At 41.6% G+C, this 26102-nt stretch overlaps 1 protein-coding gene across 1 annotated transcript in view; it reads left to right on the forward strand.

Annotated features, from left to right (window-relative positions):
• Positions 1 to 26102, forward strand: part of FAM13C (family with sequence similarity 13 member C) — a 139553-nt gene that overhangs the window by 71125 nt on the left and 42326 nt on the right. Inside the window, exons 7-10 of the mRNA XM_058840884.1 lie at positions 7649 to 7687; positions 12462 to 12518; positions 14144 to 14342; positions 18908 to 19029. Coding sequence (XP_058696867.1) covers positions 7649 to 7687; positions 12462 to 12518; positions 14144 to 14342; positions 18908 to 19029 — 417 coding nt within the window. The remainder of the gene's footprint in view (positions 1 to 7648; positions 7688 to 12461; positions 12519 to 14143; positions 14343 to 18907; positions 19030 to 26102) is intronic.

A 26102-nucleotide genomic window follows, 5' to 3' on the forward strand; every position in this document is an offset into this window, starting at 1 on the left:
TTGACAGCCAGGAATAAGTTGACTAAATGCAGTTCTTTGTAGGATTTTTTTCCATGGCTCAGAATGGGCTCCAGAGGGACTTGTGAGAAGTTGGAGCTGTCATGGGTTTATATTTATTGATGCATGTAGCAAATAAAGAAAAGAGCATATAAATAAACACATTACATCAATTTTGACTTAATGACATCTTCTTCGACCATACTAGCCCTTGAAATTAATAAGTACTTGGCAAAAGAATAACAAGATTTATATGTATAGATACTGACTGCAGTGAATGGAGTTAAAAAGCTCTCTGTGGGATCCTGTGTCTTGTACAGTTGTATCTGATGTGTGCAAATGATTGCTTTTCCCTATTTTTGGTGTAGGAAGTAGTATTATCTTTAGGTTTTCAGACATCTCAAGTGCTCAGAGTAATGCAGAGTTAATCTAAATCTACTGCTAAGCATACGTGTGTTACTGTCTGTATTTCCTTTTGTTTCCCAAAGAAAAGTAGTTCTGGTTATTTATTATGACACAGGAGACTTAAGTTGCAGGTTATACTTTTGTAACTGCATTTATTGCTATCCTTTTTTTCTGAACTTCAGACAGCATTCCTGGTGTCACACAAACAATAGTAATTATTCAGAGTTCTCTGAATGTGATCTAAATGCATAAAGTAGTTGTTAAGTGGTATAAATCATATAATGGCATAATTTTAAATTTTATAGCCTGGCTTAGTTTATACATTAATAGTTCATAATCTGTCTGCATCAGATTTTCCTGCAGTGCAACAAAAATAGAAAATAGGAAGTAAGCTCTTGAGAAAGAAAATATTCAGTGGCTTGGAGAGTCTGTCTTCATACCCGAAATTCAGGCACACGTGGTCACGGGGATCAGTCCTACTGGGCTATAAATGCTGTGGGTAACATCCTTAGGTGGTGTAATTAGCAAAGCTTTGCATGGCCCCCGGTACAGCTGCCCAGCCCTCTGAGAGGAGCCTGTGGGTGTTTTCTGCTGGTGGTCAGAGGGTAGAAATACCCAACCACAGGTTTTGTAAACTAGAAAGAGGCTTAGAGAGGATTCATGGCAAATCTGTTTTTTATGTTAGCTGGCCTGTCCCTCAGATATCAGTAGAACTAATCAGTGAGTGTCAGGTGGTGCACAGTAATGCTTGGTGGGAAAGGCCAGGTGTCCTCTGAAAACTCATAATTGCTGATAATGGAACTCTTTACAATGCTAATTAAAGAGGTTCTTCTGTACATCACTGAGAATAAGCTCTAAAATTACACAGCAATTGCTTTTGGTTGGTTTTGATACATGTCTTCTAGATTAGCATTCATTTTCTTTTATATCATTCTGGCTTCTCTACTGCTGGGAAGATAAAGCTGCAGGTGATGAAAAGTAGTATGAACTGGTCTGCTAGTTACATGGAGGAGAGTGAGATTGGCAAAGTACCTCATAAGTGAGTGCACTACTACAGGCAGATGTGAAAAAACAAATACTGAAGCCTTTCAGGTGTATGATTCTGTGAATAGATGTTTGAAATGAACATAACCATAAAAAATTAAACCTATGTGTCTGTTTTTCCTCATCTTGCAATATTGAGAGGAAAAACTGATTATGAATTTGTTCTGTGTTGAATCTGGCTTGAGTTTGGTGTAAACCTGCTGGAAATAGTTTTGTCATCAGTGACAGTATTAAATTACCTGCAGAGGATTACTGCAGCTGAGCAGTAGCTCAGTCAGTAGCGTCACTTAGGCTGGCACAGCTGGGCTCATCATGCAGCCCTGTGAGAGCTGGATAATGACTCTTGGGCATCTCTACAGAGATTTTCAGCAGAGCTGATGGGACTTCATTAAACAACTTGTCCTTTAATAAGAAAATTAAAGGCATGGTTCTGTGTTTCCAGCTTAGCACTCTTCCTCAGACCAGAGGCCTGTATGAAATCAGCTGATGCTGTTTAGGCAGGGCACCAGGAGTGGTGTAGATCTGTGCAGGTGCACAAAGGTTTACCCAACCCAACAGAATGGCACCTTATGGAATTTCCCTGGAGTGGATTATGACAATTGTGTCTGCACCTAAACTCAGCTGGAGTGTCTTCCTGCATGAGCCTGTCAGCTCATTTGAGACACACAGCAAGATCAACTGAGTGCTGTTTCCCCCAGGTTCCCCTCTCTCAGATGATGTCCTAATTAGGTCACAGAAAAAATCAAAGATGTAGAAGCTGGATTGAGTGCTCACCAACCAGCTCCTACATGTAATTGCTGTATTTTAGTGTAATTTCTCCTGAGATGTTTGCTGATGTCTTGGAGAATGTTGCCCATAAAAAGGCAGGCTGCTCGTCAAGAAAGAAAGTCAGTGAACACATGAATATTTTGAGCCGCAGCGTGTTGCACTCAGTATTTATCACTACAGGAGAGGGCATGTGACTCCTCTCTCACATGGCAGCTCCTTGGTTTATACCTAACAGATTGGAAAATAGCAAAAGTATCCTGCAGGATCCCTTTGGAAGAAAGAGGAAGGCACTGGAGTGATCCACAGTGCTAACATTTTGCTGCAGAATGATTCCTGCCCTTACCCCTCACGAAAATACTGTGTGTGGGAAGACAACAGACTTGCTAAAGTCAGAAATGAGTTACTGCTTTACTGCCTAAAGAAAAGTCATAAGTGTGGCCTCAGAAGTAGCAGTGTGACCTGCCAAGGAAGCATACTTAATGTGCTCCTCAGAGCAGTGCAGCTGAATGTGCTCTGCTCATGGCAGCAAATGCTGTGCATGCAAACAGGTGGGACTCAATGCACCTCCTCGTTGGTACAGCTTGAGAGGGAGATGAAGGATGGCTGGAGCACTTCAGGGTATTGTTTCTTGGCAGGAACACACATGGTCCAAGAAAAACAATTTCCTCAATATTTTTATGAGTCTCTGAGCTCAGTCAGGTCTGGCAGGGATGTCTTGACATCATCCAGAGAGACAGTAGTGAGGAGATCATTCCAAGTTTCCCTTTATTTGGTTAGTGGGACATGAGTAACTTCTTCCCCGAGCTGGAGGGCGTTGCCTTGGGCTCCTCATCCTGCAGTGTGTGTGTCATGCTGTGCCTCTCATGTCCCTCCACGCTGCCCAGGGCAGCTCCCTTGTATGCCCTGTCTGCACTGCAAAATATTATTGCTTTTGATGCAGCAATTCCAGCACAGGCACTTTGGACTCTGTGGAATAACAAATAATAATCAAGAAAATAGTCTGGCAATAAATGCTAATCACACCCTATAGGCTTGCACTGAGTTTTTCATTAGGTAGTAGATATTACATCCAAAATACTAGCTTTCCCAGAACCTTCAAGGGTTTAGAGTTCTTTGTAAATATGTCATTTCCCCTTTAAAATACAATTTATTTCCCAGTACAAATTCTTCATTATTCTGTAGTTAGGGTTGAAAGGCCTCATCATTTGTCTGAGTCAGAAACGCCCTTAAAAGAAAACAGTCATTTAGTGAGATGAGCAAATTCAGGAAATTGAGGCAAAGGTTCTGTTCTTCAGGTGAACCCAAAGATCCACAAAGCCTGCAGGGATGTGGGTGTGGGGGGTGTGTGACTTTTTAGACAGCTGCAGCTTGGAGAGCTACACTATTCCTCCTTCTTTTTTATGACATTTTGATTTTTGTACTCTCCTGTTCTGCTGAAGCCAAAGCTATTTCTGCCCACTTTTTTCTCACTACCTCTCTCTCCTTTTGCAGACTTACATTGCCTTTGTAAGGCACTAATTTGCCAGCTGTTGTTCTGAGCTTATGGACACATAATTTATTTTGAGTATGTGTCTCTGTTACGTGCAAAACCAAGCTGGATGCTGTGATTCCTGTTTCATTCTTCTTCCTGACCTAACAGTAATTCTCCTGATGATACAAACCAAATAAAGAATGGAATTTCTGTGCCAATATATTTGTCAGCCATAAATAGGCAATATACTAGTCAAACTTCCAGAAGTGAACAGCAACATATTTCTGAATCTTAGTATCTCCAAAATGTATGTAGATGTTTGCTTTGGGGATCTCTGACATTTTTGTTGTCAGATAAGGGCTGTCATGTGAAGTTTATGTTGGCTAGATCAACACTTGGCAAAAGAGCATAAGAACAAAACTGGGTATAAAATGGGAAGCTTTTCTACAGAGAAAATGTCTTTTCCTAGACACAGGATTTGCAAAGATATGAATCACTGAAACTGTTCAGAAGAAATAAGGAAAAACTGATTTAAAAGCCTTCCTTTTCAGAATTTCAGAAATAAGTATTCTGATAAATTCAGAATAAAAAGTCTTTAAAAGTTTCTCTGTTATTCAGTGGGGAAGTTCAAAGCTTACTTCAACATAGGTGTAACTTCATTTTCATTGAGACCTCAAGGTGATGAGAGGCCTTGCATGTCACCTGAATGTGGTATCTCACACTGAGAATTTCAGTGTGTTAAGGAGTGATATTTTATAGCATTAGGGCCCTAATTGGTTTGCATGCCATTATTGAAAACCAGGAGGTAACAGCAGTTTTAGGTTTTCTCCATGCTTGGGACTTAGGAGGAAGCAGAGATGCAGGCTCAAGCACCTTTGGCTCTGGCTTGTGAGGCCAGAGGCTCTTTGTCTGCTCTGGTCTCACCCTGAGCACGTGAATGGGAAGCAGGTGGAAGGAGCTGGGGCCAGCCAATAGGGCCCAAGCCAACATCACTGTTGAAATGGGTGTTTGCCCCTAAAGACAAATTACTTTGATCTGGTAAAAGAAGAAAAGTTATTGTGATGTGTGCTGTAGTTCCTCTCTTGTGTTTCCCAGGAGCAGGGTGGCTCCATTTGTCTGACTGGGGTATAGCTCTGAAACAGGTTCCTGAGTTTGCCTGGCCTTTACTTATGTGCATCTGTTATTACTATGCCTGTTTTACATTAAATTTAATTTTGTTGAACAGTTTCACAGCCTTACAGGAAGAAACTCTCAGTTTACACTGATCAAGTGCTATCTTTAAAACTACTGGAAGTTTGTGAGTGAGAAATGTAAGGTACTTTCCTAACGGAGATTTAGCAATTGCTGTTCAGCACCAAACTCCAGACCAAACAACAGAATGACAATGCTTTAAACTTGGCCTCAGTCCAAAGCATCCTGTCTTTTAAACTGATCTTCAGTCATGTTCCCAGTAATAACACCAAAGCCTCGCAGTGTGTTTGCACAGGGAATGAATTAGGCCTTGACTTATGCACCCACAAATGGAGAAGTCATGTTTGTAAGAGCTCCCTTTCTTGTGTAGGTACCTGTCTTGGTTTGAAAGACAGGTGTCTGCTAAGGAAGTCAGGAGCCTCCCCTGAAATAGAAAATGTAAACTCCCTCCTTCCAAATTATTATAATTTTGAAATCAAGGGGCTCTTAGGCAAAGATATGGGAATAGGAATAACAGGTCTTTACTAGGAAAATAAAAATGCAGTAGTACAAAAAACAAAAACCCAAACCCACTGACAGAGTCAGAATACAACCTGACACCCTGTTGGTAGCAGTCCAATTAAATGGTGGCTGCAGTCTTCCTGGAGTGACAGATGTGGTTCTGTTGAAGCAATGATCCTGCAGAAGGGTGTAGTTTTCCTCTGGAGGTCTAGTGGTGTAGATGGGTCCTGTTTCTCTCTGGGAATCCAGTGGAGAAAGGCTGCCTATGGTGTTCTGAGTCTTTGGTTATATCCAGGTAGGAAGGCTGGGCTCCTCCCCACTGGCTGGAGCATTTCACAATGGGATGATGTAATTTTATCAGTCATGTAGTGAGACTGGATGGCCCATTAAAAGAAGATATCCCCTTGGAGAGAGGATGGGTCATGGAAGAGATAAAGAACACTGCCCCACCTGCCTGGTTTCAACAGATGGTAATAGAATATATACTTCTGGCTACACCTTACATTGCAACCCAAGACAGTGGCCAGCCCTTTAAATTCTACTCTAGCCAAACTGTGATGCTTATCAGTGTGATTGTGTGATAAAAAGTAGTTATTCCTCCATTACACACTTGAAGTGTTAGCTATGAACCCAGCCTAACCATTCAAAATCAAGAGTAAAGCATTCACTTAAGCATTATGGAATATATTCATTAAAAATAATATCACTTATTTTTAATAACACTCTACTGATAGAGCATGTAAATGAAGCTTTTACTTCCCACAACACCTAGAAGAATACTTTTGTTCAGTTGCTTTCCTGCAAATAGAATAGCAATAAAGGAATTTGTTTGTATGGTTAGAGCAAATGAAAAGGAAACAGAAGGAGAAAAAATTTTGAAATTTCAGTTTTAAGGCAGGATTTAGTTATTAACCATTAAACTCAGCTTTTCTGTTCATCCTTCTCTCACAAAACCTGCTCACTGAAGGGCAGAGGTCCCTGCAGACTGGCTGTGATATTCTGATCCCCAGGTAATTCCTGCCACTATCCACATTGATCTATATGTACAAATACTAGAAAGAGCAGGGCAGGCAGGGTGTGTGAGGGGTAGGGAGGCTGGGGCGAGGGGAAGATGCGATCCATCGTTCGTGCTGTTGGTGAAAGAAAAGCGATTGTCAGGGCTGTGATTCCTGGCTGCCACTGCTGCCTGGGAAATGTGTGTCAACACCACGCAGAGGCACAAGCTGCTGCTCTGCTGCGGGGAGGAGGAGGAGGTGCCTCTCTTTATCCCTTCTCGGCTTGATGCTGGCGTCTCAGAGATGCCTTTGTCATAAACAGGAGTGCTCGCAAAGGCGTTGCCTGCTTTGCTTTCTCTCCCCCAGCCCAAACAACAACAACAACAACAACAAAATCCCATCCCTGCTATGTAGCAGTGAGATTGTTTGCTGGTCGGAGTTGTTGTTTTTTTTTTTTCCCTTCCCCCCCCAACCCCCCCCAACCCCCCCCTTTTTTTTTTTTTTTTTTTTTGCTGCTGTAAGATTTCAGGATGATCCAAGAGTGTATTCACTGGATTTGAGGGGTGTTGTTTGAAGGGGAATTCCACTGCTTCCTCAAACCCAGCAGTTTGCAATATCCTGAGCTGTCCCTGTTGAACGTATTACATCAGGTCAGAAACATTCTGTTGCAGGAGCACAGCAACCTATTCCTTTCACAGGAACAGTTTCATTTATTGCTTGCTGTTAGTTTAAGAACCTTATCCTACTTGAATTGTCCATTCTGCCAGATTTCTTTTTCATAGAATCCCTTGAGGTTTGACCATGAGTTGAGCATGTAAGAGACCACTAAACAAGAAAACCTCCAGACAGCTTAGTGGGCAACCTTATTTAAGTAAAAAGACCCCCGTGTTTGATGAGCCAATTGCACACAGCAAACATTTAAAGGACAGAACGCCAAATTGTTGTAAACACCAATTGTTTGTAAACCTAAGCTTTTATTAACAGCACTGTTATAGCCATAAAAGATCATGACCTGAGCCTCACAGTCTACCTGCACCCTTGCCTGAATTCTGGATGCTGCTGGCTGGGCTTTGTGAGTGTTGTAGGATTAATCCCTGTGGTTCCTTGATTATGAGCATGTGCAGAGCAGCCCAAGGTACAGCCGTGCATGTAGAGCGAGCACACAGAGACGTGCCTCGCAATGCCATGTTTGTGCATGTGTTCCTACAACTGAGGAGGATACACGGAGCCTGCCTGCCTCGCTGATTTATCTGATGTTTTCTTGTTTCTGTTTCAGCATTCAGGATAAGTCCTTCAACACGACAGCTTTAGCAGAGTAAGTGAACACTTTAAAGATATCCTTATTTTTAAACAAGAACGATGAGTTTAGTTGTCATACTGAATAATTGTAAGTGGTATGTGAGAGGTCCCAAGCTATCTGTCATATATTTTGATTGAGTTTTCTGTAATCTAAATATATTATTGACTATATGGGAAGGGTTGCATAAAGCAGCTGCCTTTAAATGCTCTGTGACTATTTAGCAGTGAAATACCTTTTTTTGGGAGAGTATATGCTGGGTGCACATCACACATATTATCATAAGTGCATGATTTTCAGTGTCAGATAAACCTCCTGTCAAAATACTGCTCATTTCTGGTACAGGTGATCCTGTCAAACACAAGCTTATGTTTTCTAAGGACACATGACCTGTACTTACAACAAGCATTGTTAGGAAAAACAGTAATTGGGAAATATTTTGCAAAAACCCTATACATTATTTAGACAGGCTAAGTATCAAAAATGTAATTTCTTTGTTATTAATTCCATAAACTCTTTAGATGGCCTTTTGTATATATCATAATCATAAGGATGTATATGTTGATTTTTCTTGTTGTTTTATGGAGACAACAGAACAAGGGTGGACATTAGAAAGTTAGAAAGGCAAACCCTCTAGGAACTACTGTAAATGAAATGACCTTTGTCTTATTTTAGTCTAAATCACTTCAATATTGGTGTTGTATGCATTGTTATTTTGCATGCTTTTTATTGTTTTAAAAGCTTTTGGGGAAGATTCTGCAGCAGTAAGGAGCCAAGCTTTTTTTCAGGAGGAAAATGATATATGGATTTGTTTGTGTATTAGGTTAATTTTACACTGCTAAAATTCTCATAACCTAAAATACCCCAGCTGGACAGTGAGCTGTTTGCTGAGTGCTGTGGGGACAGGGGACATTCTGAAAGCAGGCCAAGTTGTAATCACCTGAGACACCCTGAAGTGTTGTCATAACCTCTACAGGAGAAGTAATATTTCAAAAGGATCTAAAGAATTTTTCTCTCTTATACTGCTTTGCTTTTTTTGCTTATATTTCCTTGGTTTATTTAATATTGAAATTTAGTCACACTTTTTTGTGTGATTGGGGCAGATATGGAAAGATTGAACTGAAGCTAATAATTGTGGAAGGTTTTTTGTTTGCTTGTATGCTTGTTTGTTTTCATTTCCTATGTTCCTCTTAGTTAAGTGATGAATTGTGGTCTATAAAATTATGGGTTGCTCCCCTCTTCACAGAAAAATAGCCAGATTACAGATAGTTTTTTTCATATTTTTTTTCTGCTTCCCTTTTCTGTGTCCCTAAGTACATCCATTGTTTCATGTAGAGATTCTCTAGGCCTGCCTCAGCCCTGAGGTTTCTGGGACCCAAAAGTGAGGGCTTTTCTCTGTGGGGCTTCATGTTAAACCCAGGTATAAAAGCTGCAAGTGCGGTGCCAGCCCTGCCTTGGGGAGATGAAGAGGGGTTGGATCTCCCTCATTTCAGCTGCTGTTGGTTCTTGTTTGTGGGATTTCATTTTTAATCTTATATTTCCAAACAAAGGGGTAGAAATGTGCTTTTAGAAAACAAAGCAAGTGAACAATGATGTCTGAAAAGTATTGTCCAATTGAACAAACTTGATTTCCAGAGTTGCCTTCCCTAAGGCTTATTCAGAGCTGTCCCCCAACACCTGCTTTTGAGAGCTGCTGAGGATACAGAATTCTTACTAATTTCAGCACTTATTGTTTGTGTTGACCATCTCTGAAAACAGATGTAAATAGATTTACTTTTATTTAGCAGAAGAAAGAGAGAGCTTTCCATGCAAATCTAGACATCATGATTTAACAATTTCTGTCTTTATTTGTGACAAAGGCAAAGCCAGGGCTTCCTGAATGATATAAAGCCAGTGGTACAGCACTTTCAGGAACATTTCTCCAGACAAGGCGAATGCCTGGGGGTGCGAAGCTCCCAGCAAGCAGCCTGGCTTGGGAGCTGTTCACGTGAGCATCTGAAAGGTCAAGTCAGCAAAAGAGAGCAGTTTTCACTCTGTTCTGAAATGGCTCCTGTGGGAAGGTGAAAATGGAAGAAAGTTAAAGAAGCTGGTCCCATTAACCCAGAGGCCCTGGAAGAAACACAGAGACAGTACTATCAGACTATCAGAGTCAGAGCAACACTCCATCCAGGCTGGGATCCCATCTCTGACCTGACTCTGGCCCGTGCCATAAGATCAATAGTGGATGTACTTACTTTGAAGTGATATCCATCAATCAGTAGCTGGATTTGGCATTGAAGGGAGAGGATTCACATCACTGGTTTTGTTAAAAGACAGCTCCTACCCAATATAAGCCTCAGCCCATTTGGATTTCTGACCTTAAGCTGTTGTGGCATATTCTCTGGTGGTTTAAGAGTGAAGAAGATGCTACTGCATTTTTTGGTTGGTGGGAAGTCTCTGCTACACAGCCACAAACTATAAAAAAAAACTTAACACACTCGAATGTCACCCTATCTATTAAATACAACTAAAGCTAGACAATATGACTTACAAGTTACTGCTGAGAGAAAAGGAGGGTGTGGATGTTTGTTTTGATATGTGCAGACAAGCAGCATGAACACAGAAGATGCATTTCTTTAAGAAATCAAGGTAAAAACACTCCATTCTTTAATGATGGATATTTGCATTATATTGCACATTCATCATTTTAAAGGTCCTGTTATGGTCCTAGCCTCAAGCACTGTTTTGTGTGAGCGAGCTCTCAGCTTCCTGGTTATTATTTATAACCAGGACAAAATTTCTGTTGGAAATTTTTTGCTTCTGAACTTCCTCAGGATCTTTTAAATTTTGTGATGGTCATTTTATTCTTTGACTTATTATTGCTTATCTTTTCTGTCTGCTGCCATCCAGTTACTCAAATACATTTTGTCACAGCCACGTTTTTTTATAGGTTGTGTCTTGTTTTATGGCTTCTATCAGTTGCTGGATGCTGAGTTAGGGCCTCTGCCTCTCGAGATCACCTCCTCACAGCCAGCTCAGCTCCCCCCATAAGGAGAGTGCTCCTTAACTGGACTTGGCTTGTCCACTGGGCTTGTGCTCAGCCATCTATTGTCCACCCAGAGTGTGTTCCCCATTGCCAAGGCAGTCTTTCAGGACTGAGGGCTGCCAAGTGAGGTGACTGGTGAGAGGAGGGGAGAGCAAAACTGGTGTCAGAACTGCTTCCTCCCAGCTCCTCTCTCTGAGGCACACTCAGGAGGGAGAGTTTGTCCCTTTAGGGGGTGCCTGGACTTTGCTGGCTGTGGCTTGGCCCATCGTGCACACCCCACCTGCTGGCACCTTCTCCTTCTCCTGTGTCTGTGCCAGGAGCTCTGCCATCCAGCTCTGACTTTGGCACTCTCTCTTCACAATGCATTTTCTTTATGTTGTTTCTTCACTCTGAGATATTCCTTCTAGTTTTACAGCCAGGTTCCGGGTTCCTTTCACATTGGGCTTCCTTATTCAAACCCTCAGTGTGTCCTGTGTCCACACCTTGCTGTTTCCCATGAGGTAGTCAGGTATTGGCCAGGGGGGAAGGTGTGACTGACATCCAGAGCCAACAAAGTTTCTACAGTGAATTTTTCCATTTAGCACATCAAGCCCTGTCTTCCATCCATCATCTCACTTTGCCATGTGGGGAAAGCTGCATTCATTGCAGGAATATTGTGTGATTAGGGTGATTTGCCACTGTAGTTCTCTGCTCCAGTTGTAAGCTGCAAATGCTTTCATGCATATGCTGATGTATTCAGGAAGTGTAAACACTTGAGTGGCCCTTTAAATATTTTCTGCTGCAGTCTGACTTTTGATATAGACACCAGCAGAAGACTGGTGGGGAAGAGGAATATATTAAAACCCTTGCCATCAAATTGCAACACAGAGCTATGAATGTGTCACTTAATGTGCTCTCTTCTAAGTGGGGCAGTTCTTCTCAAAATTTTACAAGTCAGCAAAAGTACAGGCTGCTTCCCCCATAATGAAGAGATTCCTCTGCCAGAAAACTTCAAGGGACCCAGGCCTCCTTAGTGTCTGTGCCCTGTGAGTATGAACTGAGGGTGAGCAGAGGACCCTGACTCAGTGTTTGCATATTTTAGGAGTGCATGTTTATGGATGCATATTTATTTGAAGAAAGATTGCTCATGGGCTTTGCAGGTTAAATTACCCTGCAAAATTCAGCCACACTTTGCTTGTGGCTTAGCATATTTATCCAGACTTCTCTTTTGATTAGGCAGCCTTAGGACAATTCTTTTGTTTGTAACTTTAAGGAAGTAATTGATTATAATTGTTCAGGTATCTTAAAAAATTGTGCTAGTTCACTTTTTAAGACTAACTCTCACTTCATAATTTAGTTGGGGATTCCTTTTCCTGATGCACAAAAGGTGACTGCTCTACCATAGTTAATATTTTTGTGAGTTTGGGAGAAAAGCATCTTTAGTTGTGTCTAATTATTCTTGAGGTTAATGTGAAGTATACTGTAAGCAAGTAGAATACAGAATTCCTTGTAATTTTCCTGTGTTTTTTATGGTTACATCTGCATTCCTTGTAATTATTTCCATTTGTATGAAAAATGATATGCCAAATTTTGCACACAAGAAGATCTCAAATCCTCTTCTCCCTCTGAGATCTGAAGGATCATGAAGCAGCGATGGTATTAAATGACCCTAACTAAAGCGTGAGGAGAAAAAATGTGTTTATAGTTTGAGCTGCAATGTAATGTTACTAAAAGCTAAGTTTCTGCAGCTGGCAGAAGATCTGTAATTATCTTGTATTCATTTTCAAGGTGTGACGGGTATTCAGACTCTGTGCATGAAGATCAAGCAGGCAGCTCCAGTCCCAGGTACTCTCCTGAAAACTTTGAAATCCATTGGCAGCAAATGAAGCTGTGACTGCTTCTGTTAAACCATTATAAAGAAACCTTTATTCTCAAGGGAATGAAAAAGCTGCTAGTATTTCTGGGAAATATGTATTTATCTTGTGTACTTTTGTGTGATGAATATGAAGATTAATTACTGTTGCTTTTATATAAGTAAATATATTATGGTCTGTATTAACTTCACATCATACTCCTTTCATTCAGATGCAGCTGTGGTGTTTATACACTTAATTTTACTGTACAGCAGCTGATACAAAGCACTAGTAAGCAGAGTTTTCCAACTGTGCAAGGATATGCTCATTGCTGAGTGTGTCTGGGAAAAAAAAAATCCTTTAAATTGTTATTTAACTGAAGTATTCTTGAGGCATGCCTCTCTCGTGGCTATATTAGTATATATTGATTGCTAAGGTATGCAACTTAACCTTTCAGAAAGATTTAAAAATCAGATGATACCTTAAAATTAGCGACACTTGTGCACATTGTTGGAGTGCCTGTGGGCTATAAAGCTGTAACTATAACAACTGCCTTTTGGAGCACACCTGCAGAAGGCATGGGCAGCAGTGGTGTTCATCTCCATAGGCACCCTGCAAGCATCTGGATGCTGATGGGCTGCAGAGGGAAAGTGAGTTTGGCAGCCCAAAATCCTTAGGAGAATACATTGAACTAGCAAGTTACTCTTTCTGAAAAAAGAAAAAAAAAATATCTGGAGGATTAAATTCAACAGCCCTTGACTCCCTCAGCTGTGGAAGTTTCACACCAGGAGAGAGGTCATCTCCCAGCTAACCATTAGGATGCTACCAGTCAAAGCTACCATCTGAAAACCAAGCTACAGCCAGGGATTTTGGAGCAGCAATGCTGCCCAGCTCACGCTGCCAGCTCCTCAGGAAGCCTTGCCTTCTGCATTGCGGTAACTTCGTGGTGCCACAGAGATGCTCCCAGTGGAAGGCATGACACCAGGCTAAGGCTGGAGTGACTGTGTGTGGATGACACTAGCAAGGTCTCCTTGGAGAGAGCTCTCACATTGTAGTTTGGATGGGGATTGAAAATGTCTGTCCCAGATCCCAGATTAAGCATCCATGAGTAACAGTGACTGTTTAAGCCACCAGGTGTGCTCTTACACCAGGAGGATGTTTTCTCCAAACACATCTCTGGCTGTTCAGACCTTACTTTGAGTGACTTCCTCCTTCCCTTTGTGCAATGGCCCTCAAAGCCAGAGACTGTTAGAAGGGAAGTATGTTGTAGAGAGGAATTACTGTCTGTGATATTTTTGTGAGATTATAGCTCACTGTGAATCACTGGGTGGGGAAAGTCTTCTGCACGAAAAACACAGTTTCAAATTTTATTTGGGGGATGTGAACTGTAGGCCTGAAGCCCAAGAGTGCTTCTAAAGCTAGCATTTAAGTAGCTCCACCGTTTAGTGTGTAATAATGCTAACAGTAGTTTAGATCCATTACTGATGTGTAGACTACTAAGCTTAGTAAAAGTGATATGCCATAAACAGCTAAAAACTTGTTGCTTTTCTTCCTTCATAATGTTTTGACAGATGTCTGAAATCCTGCCTGATGCATTTCAATTTAATTTTCTTACAGAGACAATGATAACAAAGAAAATTACCCGGACAACTCTGCTGTTTTAGAGGAAAGGCAGCTGCCATTGCAAGACACTCAGCAGCACAAGCAGCAGGTTGTAATTGACTGCGCTCTAAAGCCTGAAATGGGCAACTTAAAGCTGAGGAAACCTAAGCCCATTGTAAAGCTAGAAAATGGAAAAAGCCATGAGGAAAGTCAGGTAAGGAATAAACTTACCAAGGGTAGGCTTGTGGCACAATGTCTAAGTAACTTTTGAAGTGCAAAGAGGGACTCCCTGGTAATTCATGGTGTGATTTGAGATCCTGCAATTATCTACCGAGATTTCCAGGGACCTGCAGTCTGTATTACCCTCCTGTAATAACAGTTTATTTCTGCAAGGGAATTGCAGAGAGGGTTGTGCTGCAGCTGTTTTCAGAAGTGAGTGGAGAGCACAGCTGAAGATGTGCAATTATTTCTCCTCAGTTTTCCTGTGTTTCCTTGCACCAAATACAACTCTAGGAAAGCTGCAGCACTGGATTAGACAGTTTCTGTTTTGTTTATTTGATCAAGGATCTCTGACACTGGTATTTGGGCTGCAAATAGAGAGATTTCATGGTTTTCCTTAATATTAATTTCTGGTTTTCCCATGTTTAAATAATAAGTCCACACCATGAGGACAGTATGCAGTAGCATACTGGTAGCAGTGCTACCCCCCACCATCTTCCTAGGTTGAGCTGGGGGGAGCAGAACTGTAAATGTTGTAAAAGGGATTAAGGAAGACTAGAAATGAGGAAGCTTCTGCTGCTGTCTCTGGAGGTACACTTGCTCTGTCGACTCCAGACTTCCACTGCTCAGCAGCTGCTGAAAATGCCTCTGTTCTTCCCCGGTGCTTCCCAAGTCGTGTTGGATGTGTGCTGTAAGGGGTAGAGCTCTAGTGCAGGTTTAACCCCTCAGATGGAAATATTCTCATATCCAAGATAGTTAGTATTTATGTTGGTTAATTTATTGGTCTGCAGTAGGCACAAGGCCTGACATCTGCAAATACAGATGTCTGTGTTTACATAAAATTGTGCATACACAAATACAGATGATGATATTTCCATCTTTTCTTTGTCGTATAACATATTTGTCTACTTTTTTGTCTCTCTTCTCTTCTTATTTGTGGATAGAAATTTGCAGAGCTCTTTCTGAAGTGCTTCAAACTTATCATAGACTAGGAATTATTTTGGACCAAGTTTAGAATGGGATTTCATAATTTTAAACAGAATGTCTTACCTTCTAAGTGTGAACTGCCCTTTTGAATCCTGATGGAAAATGAAAAGCAAATGGCAAATGGTATTATCACAGTCTCTTTTGGAATATCAGTGTCAAACTCTTGCCCTAAGCTTCCTGCCTGTTTTTCTGGAGCTCATCCAGAAATAAAACAATTGCTGTTTTTTTGGGGGTTTTTTTTATGTCTCTGACTGTACTGCATTACTAGGTAATATTATTTAACCTGCAGGGAGATGAGGTGTGCATGTTTATCATCTGAACAGAAAAAAATTATGGGAATTTTGCCCTGTGAAGAGCAAGTGGAGATAGATCAGGAGGAAGAGTCATGAAGAAGTAGTAAATGGGGCAAGGTCTGTCTCATAGGTCATCTGTTGCTTTTTCAGCCTCTTCTGAGCCCTCTGTGTGTGTCCTGCCTGTACCTCTCACCCAACAAAAGCCAACACAGGACAGATTTGCTGCTCTGTGGCATTTTATGTGGCCCTAAGGGGTTAACTGGAAATGGTGAAATTCTTTCATGGGAAACTTTTTAAGTGTATAATTAGACTGCCATAAAATACCAGTGTGACTTAAGTATGCAGCCTTTGGAAGTAAAGACAGTGCCAGGCAGATAATTTTCACATGACCCAAGGGCTTGAATAAGGAAAGACAGAAGTGATGAAGTACTGTAACTGCATGAACCTTCCTTGGTGAAACCCCTTGCCACGAAGCCACTGGATGGGATAAATGAAGTCAAACAGCATTTTCTGAGCATATGCATTTATGAAGGAAAAGCAGGATGCACTGCACATCATGGTTTAACTGCTCATCCTTGTTTTCCTGAGATTATTGACAGAGTGCTTTTTCAGCAGTCTCCTCACTTCCCTAGCCTGACTTCTCTGTGGCATCAGAAAGAGTGACACCAGAGCAGTGACAGAATCTGTTAAATCTGTTGCTCTGATAAGCCAAGGAACTCTTTGCTATTCACTCTTATGTTTTATAAACCTGTGAGTTGCTTTTACAGAGAATTGTCCCTTTAAAATTAGAAGCAGCTACTAGGAGATGAATAAGTTTGCTGCGTGTGTTGGAAGGATTAAAGTCTGTTTGGATGGGAACCATTTTTGTGTGCTGTTCTAGTATTGAGAATCCAAGGGGTTTCCATTGTAGAAAGGTCACTGAGAGGGAACAGACAGCTGTGATCAAGCAGAGGAAAGATGGCCAGCTTGAGGATTTTGAGCTTCACAAGGCTCTCAGCTGGAGTGTGATTCCTGTGCCTCTGATATTTTTGGTGTAAGTGTAGCCCTCTGGTCATGTGTCTTTGGTCTTCATGAAGGAAAGGTTATTAGATTTACACTGATGATTAAAAAACCCAAGTGTAATAAAAGAGCAGCATCAGGTGGCTTCACTTGACCACTTATCAGATGATAAAATGTCACCAGAATAAAGCTGTACTTTGCATGTTGCCTGCAGTTATTTCCCTGGGGGCAGGGGCTGTCTCTGGAGGCAGCTCTGACCTTTCCAAACAGAGTATGGGAGGACAGGAGGCTGCTGGAATGTGACTGCACTGCTGTACTCCAGCCATTTGGTTTCATCTTTCCTATGGTTCCATGAGCTTCCTTAGCAATTCTGCAACACTCATCCATAGGAAATAAAACGAATTAGGATTTATTTGACTTGAAGAGGTGAGGAAGCATATGCCCAGAGCATATTCCAGGAAGTCAGTGTGAGAACAGATGGTGAGGAATAGAAAGTCTGCTTTCCTTGCCCAATCCTTTCTCCTGTCACTCACCTTTGGGGCACAGTCATGAGTTTGGATTCTTGAATGAATCAACCTTCAATTCCCTATTGATACTGGGACGTATTTACAAAAGGATGGCAAACTTCCTATCTAATAGGCAGAGACGGTAAAAATTCAGCTTTAAAGTTTTATTATGAAGGTAAATGACTATGAAAATGACTGGTGGCTTGACAATGGCCTAGAGATGAGAAGGCTTAAAACTGCTGAGTAAAGTTCTGTATTTAGAGTATAAATGAAGTGTGCAAATTGCTTGAATGTCAAAGAACTTCCAATAATTTGACATTAAAATTGTGATTTTTAGTTCACAGTAATCAAAAAGCCAAAGCTGATGTCACATCAGCTGCAAAAACACATGAACACATCAGGCAGTCTGCAAGTTTCACTTCAGTTTCTGGGTATACTCTGTTAATGTTTATTATGATGCAACTTCATTGTAGAAGTCACCCTGTTGAGTGAAAAAGGAACAAAATTGCATTAGAAGATGGGGCACTGCTGTAGGTGCCTGTGACACATCAGGATTTCACTGCTCTTTAGGAAAAGTGAATCCATCAAAGGTGTTTCTATAGTTTGCTTGTTAACACCCTAATGACATGATTTATGGGCAGCAACAAACACATAAAAGAGAAAAAAAAAAAATACAGAAACAACCCAAAGCCACCCAAGTCCTCAAACATCACGCCTGCAAGCAAAGGCTTATTGCCAGCACATGCTCTTGTTCTCAGCTTTCCCTATCATCCAGCAGAAAGCACCTGGAATTGTTGTGCTCCTTCTGCTCTGAAAGTTCCCATCTGAAGAGTTGTATCCAAACTTTTGACTTCCATGCATCCAACCAAGCTTTGAAACTGGAGCAAAGTCAGGTATATTGCTTTAGCAGGGAAGAGAGCTCTGTTGTTTTGCAGAGTACATTGTATTTTAATTTTTTAAACTATTAAACTAAAATATTGGGTTACAAAAGCTAATAAAGAGGTAAGAAAAAAGTCCCACTTTGATGACCACATTTTCAAAGGTCTTTTTTAACTTATTTCATTGCAATGCAAAGGAAATATTACAAACCATTTTATAGGTAAGGAAACTAAGATATGCCAAACACATCTTTTTACAGCCCTACGACTGATTTTCAAAAGCTTGGACTTAAATGGATACTTTTCTCATTCTTGTTATTTTACTCAGTTTTTTGGACTAAATTGCCTTTTTTTGTTTTCTGTGTAGCAGATTGGGTGATGTGAGGTTTTTTTTCCCCTCACTGCCTTTCCTTCCCCCCGGAGTAATACTCTATTCATAAGGCTGCACTTATGCTAGGGAAGGGAAAGAGGCAAATGGTTAAATTTTACATACCTTATTTAAGTGAGCTGCATGTGACTTTTTCAGCCAGACTTCTTTTTGATGATACCCAAGTAATAAAATCTTATTGACATGTGAGTAAATAATTTCAAATGAATTCTTTGTATAGAACCTCTTAGCTCTGAAGCTGACATCTGTTATTTAAGTAATAAACAGAAAAGTTACAGTCTGCTTTGGTTTCAGAAACTGTGTTCCAGTGAAATTACATACTACTTTGTTTAGAACCTTTTATCTTCTGTGTTCTCCAGTTGTTTCCAGAGTACTACTGAAAAATAACAAAGATCCTCAGCCAGCATCTGGTCTCATGGAGCATTTTTTTCCTGAAGCAAAATACTTAGCTAAGATTGGATTGGTACTGACAGGGTGCATTCAGCTCTTCTTTTTTTCTCTTTGTGCAGGAGCTGGAGTGTGCATTGCCAGGCCCCACAGAGTGGCAGGGGAAGGCTGGATCTTCAGCTAATAACTATGCACAGAATGTGGCTTTGAAATGCCAGGAAGCAGTCGTGAGATTCCAACCAAGGTAAGACTTGGGATAACACAGCACATTTCACTTCTGATTAACTGTAGGAAAGGCTAATTCATTTGCTGCCTTCTGCATAAAATATTCAGACTCCTGGCTCTTGTTGGCAATGTGTTCTATATTTATACATCTAGGACTGTTTGGAGAAAGCAAAAGGGATAAAGATAAGAATGCAAATTTCATCATTCTTTAAACCCCTTACATCTGAAGCAGAAAGAACATCCTTAGTTTAGAAACTTCTGTTCCTCTGTGCCAAGTTTCAAAAATACTTCTCTGCTTCTTTCTTTTCCCTCCGGTGCTGAATTACTTCTCTGTCTCAGAGCTGCATTCTCTGAGAAATGGGAATGAGAACATTCACACCTGATTATAGCAAGGCTATCCATTTGTGTGCAGTTTAGACTCTGGGTTCGGTGGCACCTCTGCTTGTTCTGGTGCTGGAAGGGTGCCGTGTGATCAGGGCTGGCATTATCCAAGTCTTGATGGCAGATGGTAACTCATGGATGGTAACTCATCTGGTGATGAGGGAACTCAGCTCTTGTAAGTACTGGAAGTCACAGATTTTATTTTCATCCATCATGGCCACACAAAAGGCTAAAAATGGGGTTTCAAATCACCCAACTGACCAGTGAAGATGTCCTAAGGATAGGATTTAGTCCTTTCTAAATCTGGGGGCACTCCTTTACAAATTTCCCATGTTCAGGTGCCGGTTTGGCTCTGCTTTTCTGTGCACAGAGTTTTTGTCAGGTGAGCCAGGTCTCTGCTCCTCATCTTGATGTGCATGACAGCCTTGGTGCTCTGTGACAGAGAGTCTGGCTGCCTTCGGGGGGTCTGAAGCAGCAGCAGTCCATCCCAGGGATGCTCAGGGCACAGCTGGTTGACAGCTAGAGCTCACTGGCTCAAGGCTTGTTTGCAGTCAGGAGTGGGACAGCCAGTGACAGCTGCCATCCAATGGCACTTTGGTGCTCTATGTGACATGAATTGGTTGCCTTCTCTACAGCTCTTAGGAGGCAACACTGTAAATGATCTTAATTTGGAACTCAAAGGAAGGTGTAGCAGAATGAAAAAGCATTTAATTAGCTTGGACAACAAAGTGCTTTTTTCCTCCAAAGCTTGTATGTGCAATTGAAACACCGCATGTCATGAAGTGTTTCTAATCAGGAAGTTTGCCTTCTCTTTTTCTGGCATTCTTATCTGAGGAAAACATCCCATGGACTTCATGTAAAGAGGAGCTGACTGAGTGTGGTGTCAGACAGTCAGATCTACCCAGTGGCTCTGCTGGTGGGATGTTTGCATATGGGTAGGTAGTAAAACAACTGGTTAATTTTGAAAGGAACATGATGAAAGACACACAGACTTTAAAGATAGGAACCAGAGTGGAGAGTGCATGAATAAAACAGCAACTGCAGCCAAGTTCCCCTGTCCATTTCAACAATTTGGCCTTTTTAGTCTGCCTGGTTTTTAACCATTTTTCACTATGCTATTTATTTTTGTTTAACACCATGGTACCTCCATAGAAAGTCTGCTATCCACAAGGGATAGATCTGTTAAATAATGGTGCCTGGATTTACCATTCTAAGTGCTGTGAAAGCAGTGATCAGACCTCAATTCTTGCCATTTTTCAGTTTGATTACATGGAAAAAAAAAAAAAAAGAGGTGACTTTATTCTCAAATAAGGAACTTCAAACATAAACAAGCATTGACCTGTGGTCACTGGCCTCACACACACTGCATGCTTTTATTTTAATTGTCTTTGAAATGACCCTCCCGCCACCCAGCTGTGGCAGGGCGCTTCCACTTACCTATACTGGAATTCTCAGTTTCTGTATGAGGATTGCTGTGTCTGGTGACTCCTGAGGGTCACCACCAGCTGTCCCCTCCCTGTGCTGTCAGACAGCCTTGGCAGGGCCACAGCAGTGAGAGTCCATATGTCAGCTCACACGGCTCTGTGGCTGCTGCAGCAGGCTCACAGCACTGACTCCAGCAACAGGCTGTGAAACTGCTGCCAGGGGATGTCTTGCCTTGCTTTCTGCCTTGTCTGCTGTGGGACATGCAGAGGCTAAACATTCAGTGTTGGCAGCAGGCAGCAATCATAGATTTGGACAGAACATCTGCCAGCACCACAAAACCCACTGTCTTACTCTGGTTTTGCTGGGCTGCTGGTAAAACTAGTGATGCTTTGGGACACTACACCCGCTTGTCAGACTAAAAGTTCTCTGGTCTTTTGGAGGAGAGGAGAGGGACATACTGCTGCAGGCGTGTCCCTATACACCTCTCTCTCTGTATCAGATGTGTAGGAAGTAGCATGGGAGAAGAAGGATTTATTTGTCTCTAATGAAGGATCAAGGTTAATTGTTTCTGGTGCATCCTGTTGTTACTTCTGCTTTAACTTAATTGCTTGCAGGGGGCTATAGCCCATTAATCTCATTGAGGATTAAAGGTCTAAATACCTCTGAACTCTAGAGAGTTTTTTAAGAAATCTGTTCTGGTGAGTGTGAGGCACCTAAAAAAAGACCATTTTAACTTGTCCAAATATGGCTTAAAGACTACTGAAATATGAAAAACTTTCCAGTACAATTCCTGTTGAGCAGCAAAATATAAGTTTAGGATATTCTAACAAGGGGTGCTCATAAACAGAAGTGTTACAGAGAAGAACAAACCAGGCCATGTAAGAGCAACAATCCACAGAATTATGACTTAGAAGTGTGTATTTTCTTTGAGGGCTTACTTTCATTTTGTGGTAACCACTGAAACAATAAAGGAAAGGTTTTGTGGGATTTGTGGGAAATGGAAGAGTGGACTTGAAGAGATTTGCAGCCAGAAGAATGAGGGAATAGTATCTTGGTTTTGGCTAAGCTGTATGTGATCTGTGAAGCAAGGATTTCAAGCTCAAGAGGTGTTTATCATGTATGATTTATGAACATCAGCATCAATTTAGTAGATGAAACAATATCTGCATGGAAGGAAACCTTTACACCTTTTTTCCAGAACATGAATTTCAAATATTATTGCCAGTGATTACACTGGATATTGCTCTGGTCATTGTGTGTAGCTGGGTTTGGAAATGAGTGCAATATAATCTGCACCTTGATAGAAGGTAGATAAAAGTTATAAGCAGGTCCTGGGAACAAATAAAGGAATTGCCTTTTTTTTTTAACAGAGACTAGAAAAGCCAGTATGGAACAATGCACATGATTACAAACTGGCCCCTGCCAGTTGCCTTCTCAAAGGCAATCAGCAAAACTGGAGTGGGCTGTAGGCTGTATGCAGTTACCTGAGCAGAGCCTGGTGCTTTCCTCAGATGCCTGTTACAGAGAGAAGATGTTGAAACAAAGCAGCTGTGGGCAGTGGGAAGGTCAATGCTTCAGAGAAGGCTGCATATCAAGTCAGTGTGGAATTCAGAACTACAGTTGGGGGTGAAGTTTTCTGCCAAAGGAAAGTTCTTCCAAGTTCCCTTTCTTCAGCATTCTCCAAATAAATTGGGAATGAAGTGGTTTCATTTAACAGGGCTTCTCTGGTCCCAGGGCTGGTCCCTATTCTGCGATTCTATAACTCTATTTTTGGCAGAGGCTGTAGGGTGGCAGTTGCTGTCAGACGGTGATTGTTCTGCAGGAGAAGTGGAAATGGTGGTACCCCTGGGCTGCCCTGGATCCTGGGGTTAGCTAGAGCCTCCCAAATTTTCTGTGCTTTCCTGAGTGGAGGCCCAGCTCTAGCAAGGCTTTCAGTGCTTAAGTTTGCAAGACAGATATATTTTGAGAGTGCAGCTCAGGTGAGAACTCTTGCAGTTTCCAGGCTTTCTGCTGAGAAACTCAGAGATGAGTGGGAGGCAGCAGGGAAGCTGCAGGAGTGTTGATGTCCCCGTGCAGTCCTGCATGGCTGAGGCAGAGCCTGAGAGGCTGCATTTCCTCACCTGCACAGGCAGCCAGGAGAGCAGGGAAAAAGCTGGGAAATGATTGACCAGCTCCTAAAAGAACAATTTCTTCAGAGAGGTTGGTATTAAAATATCCGAGTTTATGGTTCCAGTGATACTTCTTGTCCCAAGGCTTGCCTCTGGGCAAGCTTTTGGGTTGCAATGCTATTAAAGAAAAAAAAGCAAAATGGGGGTGGGGAAGGATAGAGGAGGAAGGTAAGAACAGCTCTTGCTGCAGCCACAGTAAGAACTGTTCCTGCTGAGTACGAGAGCTGCTCGTAGTAAGAATAACAAGTGCTGGCTGGGTTACATAAGGGCTGGGTCTAATGAGACAGGCACTGCTGCACTGGCTCTCTGTCTGACCTCCTGTTCCAGCACTCAGGGGCTGCCCAGGGAGTGCCTTTGGGCTCTTCAAGGTGGATTTTTCTTTGGTTGAGGTGTGCACTTTATGTTCACACCAAAGCCTGTTGCTGTTCTGCATTGCTTTCTAAGGAGTCATAGGTGTGCTTTTGGAGCATCCACCTGCAGCCGCATGTTGAGGCATTTGGATTTAATAATGTTTTCTGCCATTTGGGAAGGTCTCAGGAGGAAGCCTTCTGTTTTCTGGGTGCTGGTTGTGTGTTCTGCTGTTCTGTGAGCTGGTCTGCTGTAACCCTGGACAGGCTGCATCTGTCCCCTGACAGGGAACTGAGACTTCCATTTCTGAGCTGTTAACCTTCTAGGTCACCCTTGCAGTGGGAAGGGTGGAACTGGTTCTTGGACTGGACACAGGGGAGGAGTATTGGGGCAGGATAGACTGAAGGTGACTCTGGAAAAGGAGTTTCATCCCACGGAATACTGTGAGGTTGATGGGTAGGACTTACCCTGGCATCACCAATGCCAAGACACTGCACACATGTGGCGTTGTGGTGCATAAACACACAGATAGCCTGGGGATGGGTTTGTGTGGTCAGAGTTGGACTGGAGTGAGATTTGCGAGTTACAAAATGTAATGCTCCTTTCTGGGTTTCACAGAGAAAATGTGGTGGGGATTTGCTTAGGTTATCTTCAAACATTTTCCCCAGCTTTTAAATTTATGTGGTTTTATTTGAATTTTATGCAGGTTTAAAGGTGATGTTGTGCATAATTCAAAAATTCTCATGACCTGGTTTTAAGCAGCATAGTGCTCATACAAATTTATCTCCCCCTGGAAGTCTGGTAGGAGCTCTGTTATGATAATTAGAATTTAGATTGTGGGGGATTTTTTTGGGTTTTGTTGTTGTTGTTTTGTTTTTGTTTTTTTTTTTTTTTTGTGTGTACAAGCCTCAAATGTACATGTTAGTTATTGCATCTTTTCCATCTCTGTCATGAACAAAAGGATAATTCTGCCAAAGCCAGAGTCTATAAAGGAGGGTGAAAGACATATATCTGAGTAGTAGCTACAGAGAGAATTTAATTTTCATTATTTTACAGGATGTAAATTATACAAAATAAAGGTGCCTGCAGTTATTCAAAATTTCAGCTAAGGCTTGAAATAATTTTAATGTATTCATCACAGATAGAAAAGTAGGGCTTGTTCCTGCTGCTTTTGAAGTTAATGGATATTTTGTGATTGACTTTTAATGAGAGTAGGATCCAAACTGTAGTTATTAAATTGTAAGCCCTGTGTTGCCTGGTGACAATCAGAAAAACTGCATTTTCCTAGCAGAGCAATTAATCTTGGTGAAAATTAAAAAGCACACCTCAAGATTCTCTTTGTAGATTAAGATCAGCTCAGCACATGAGACTGAAAATGCAAATGCTCGTCACACAAAAATGGTTACTCACCTTAATGATTTCAGCATCTCCAAAGAATGCATAAATAAGAGCATCTTACTCCAGCATTTCTAGTGTAAAAGGAGCAGTAAAATGAAAGATTAAAGGAATCCTAAAACAGCTGGCAGGAACATCAAGTTGAATGAAAGAGGTGGTAATTCATGGCTGCCATAAACCTTTTACACTCCAGGGTGCAAGACTCGTGAGTGATACAGCTATGAATGATGTAGAGCTTTGTACAGTTCCTGTACAAACTTCTGCTAGCATTTACTGTTTGTTTCTATCTTTTATTTTTTAAAAAAAATTGTTTTGTTTTTATTTTACTAAGGAAAGCTCCCATTTGCTCTGTTATGCACCCTGAAGGAGTGCAAAATGACTACCAGAAGTGTACATATCTAACACATACAGTTTTCCTTTTCTTCATGTGTAACTCTAGTTCAATGCAATGAATCACCCTAAATATTTTTTCTTCATTAGTGAATTAGTTCTTCAGCTGTTTTTAGCCTTGCAGCTGCCTCCTTACATGTTATTAAAGCAAACTACAAATATTTCACTTTCCTATTAAGTTAGTCCTTTTGCTGTTCTCATGACTCATTTCTGTTCCTATGGGAATTGCACATCTTGGATTCTGTTTTGGGCCAAGTGGTTGGCTCACCCTGGTGTAGCTACCTAATGTGTCTAGTTTGGTGAGAGAAGTGGTATAGCCATCTTTTCAGTCTTTAAACACCTCCCAAATCCAGGAAGAGCTACAGCAAACAGCTCTGCATCTCTCTGTTCTGATTTTGAGGTCTCTAGAGGCTTTTACAGCCATTTCTTTTTGCTGGGATGACTCTGAGCCCAGAAAAATACGAATTATTTTGTGCAAAGGAATCTGGGTTTTGTGTTTGGTTTGATCACATCTCTGAGTGAGTCTCTGGGGGCCAGCAGACATCACCACCTTTTCAGCACTGACATATCACATTCTCTGAGACAGCTGCAGTTTTCTTTCTTCCCCTGAGTCAAGAGTCAGCTTGTGGTACAGCCATGTCAGGCTCTCAAATCACATGTGAAAAGCCTCAGCTTGTTTTGGGGATGGACAGAGTGGTGGTGGGAGGCTGTTGGGGTTGCTTGCTCAATCTGTGGGCAGATGTTTTCAGCCTTCAGTTTCATTCCTTGGTGTAGTGAATTAGTACCTAACCCTGATACTGGGAGCTGTGTGGGCCCTGTCTGCCTGGATGGGGCACAGCTCCTCAGTGGCCACAGGCAGGGGGAAGAGATTTGGCCCTCACTAATGCAGGACCTTCCTTTCCTCTTCCCATGTGGAGAAGCAGCAATACACTGAGAGAAAACCAAAGGTGTGGACATCTCTGATGGCAGCAAAGTGACACTCACT

This window comes from Poecile atricapillus, chromosome 6 (assembly GCF_030490865.1).
Source record: "Poecile atricapillus isolate bPoeAtr1 chromosome 6, bPoeAtr1.hap1, whole genome shotgun sequence".
Taxonomy (NCBI): Eukaryota; Metazoa; Chordata; class Aves; order Passeriformes; family Paridae; genus Poecile; species Poecile atricapillus.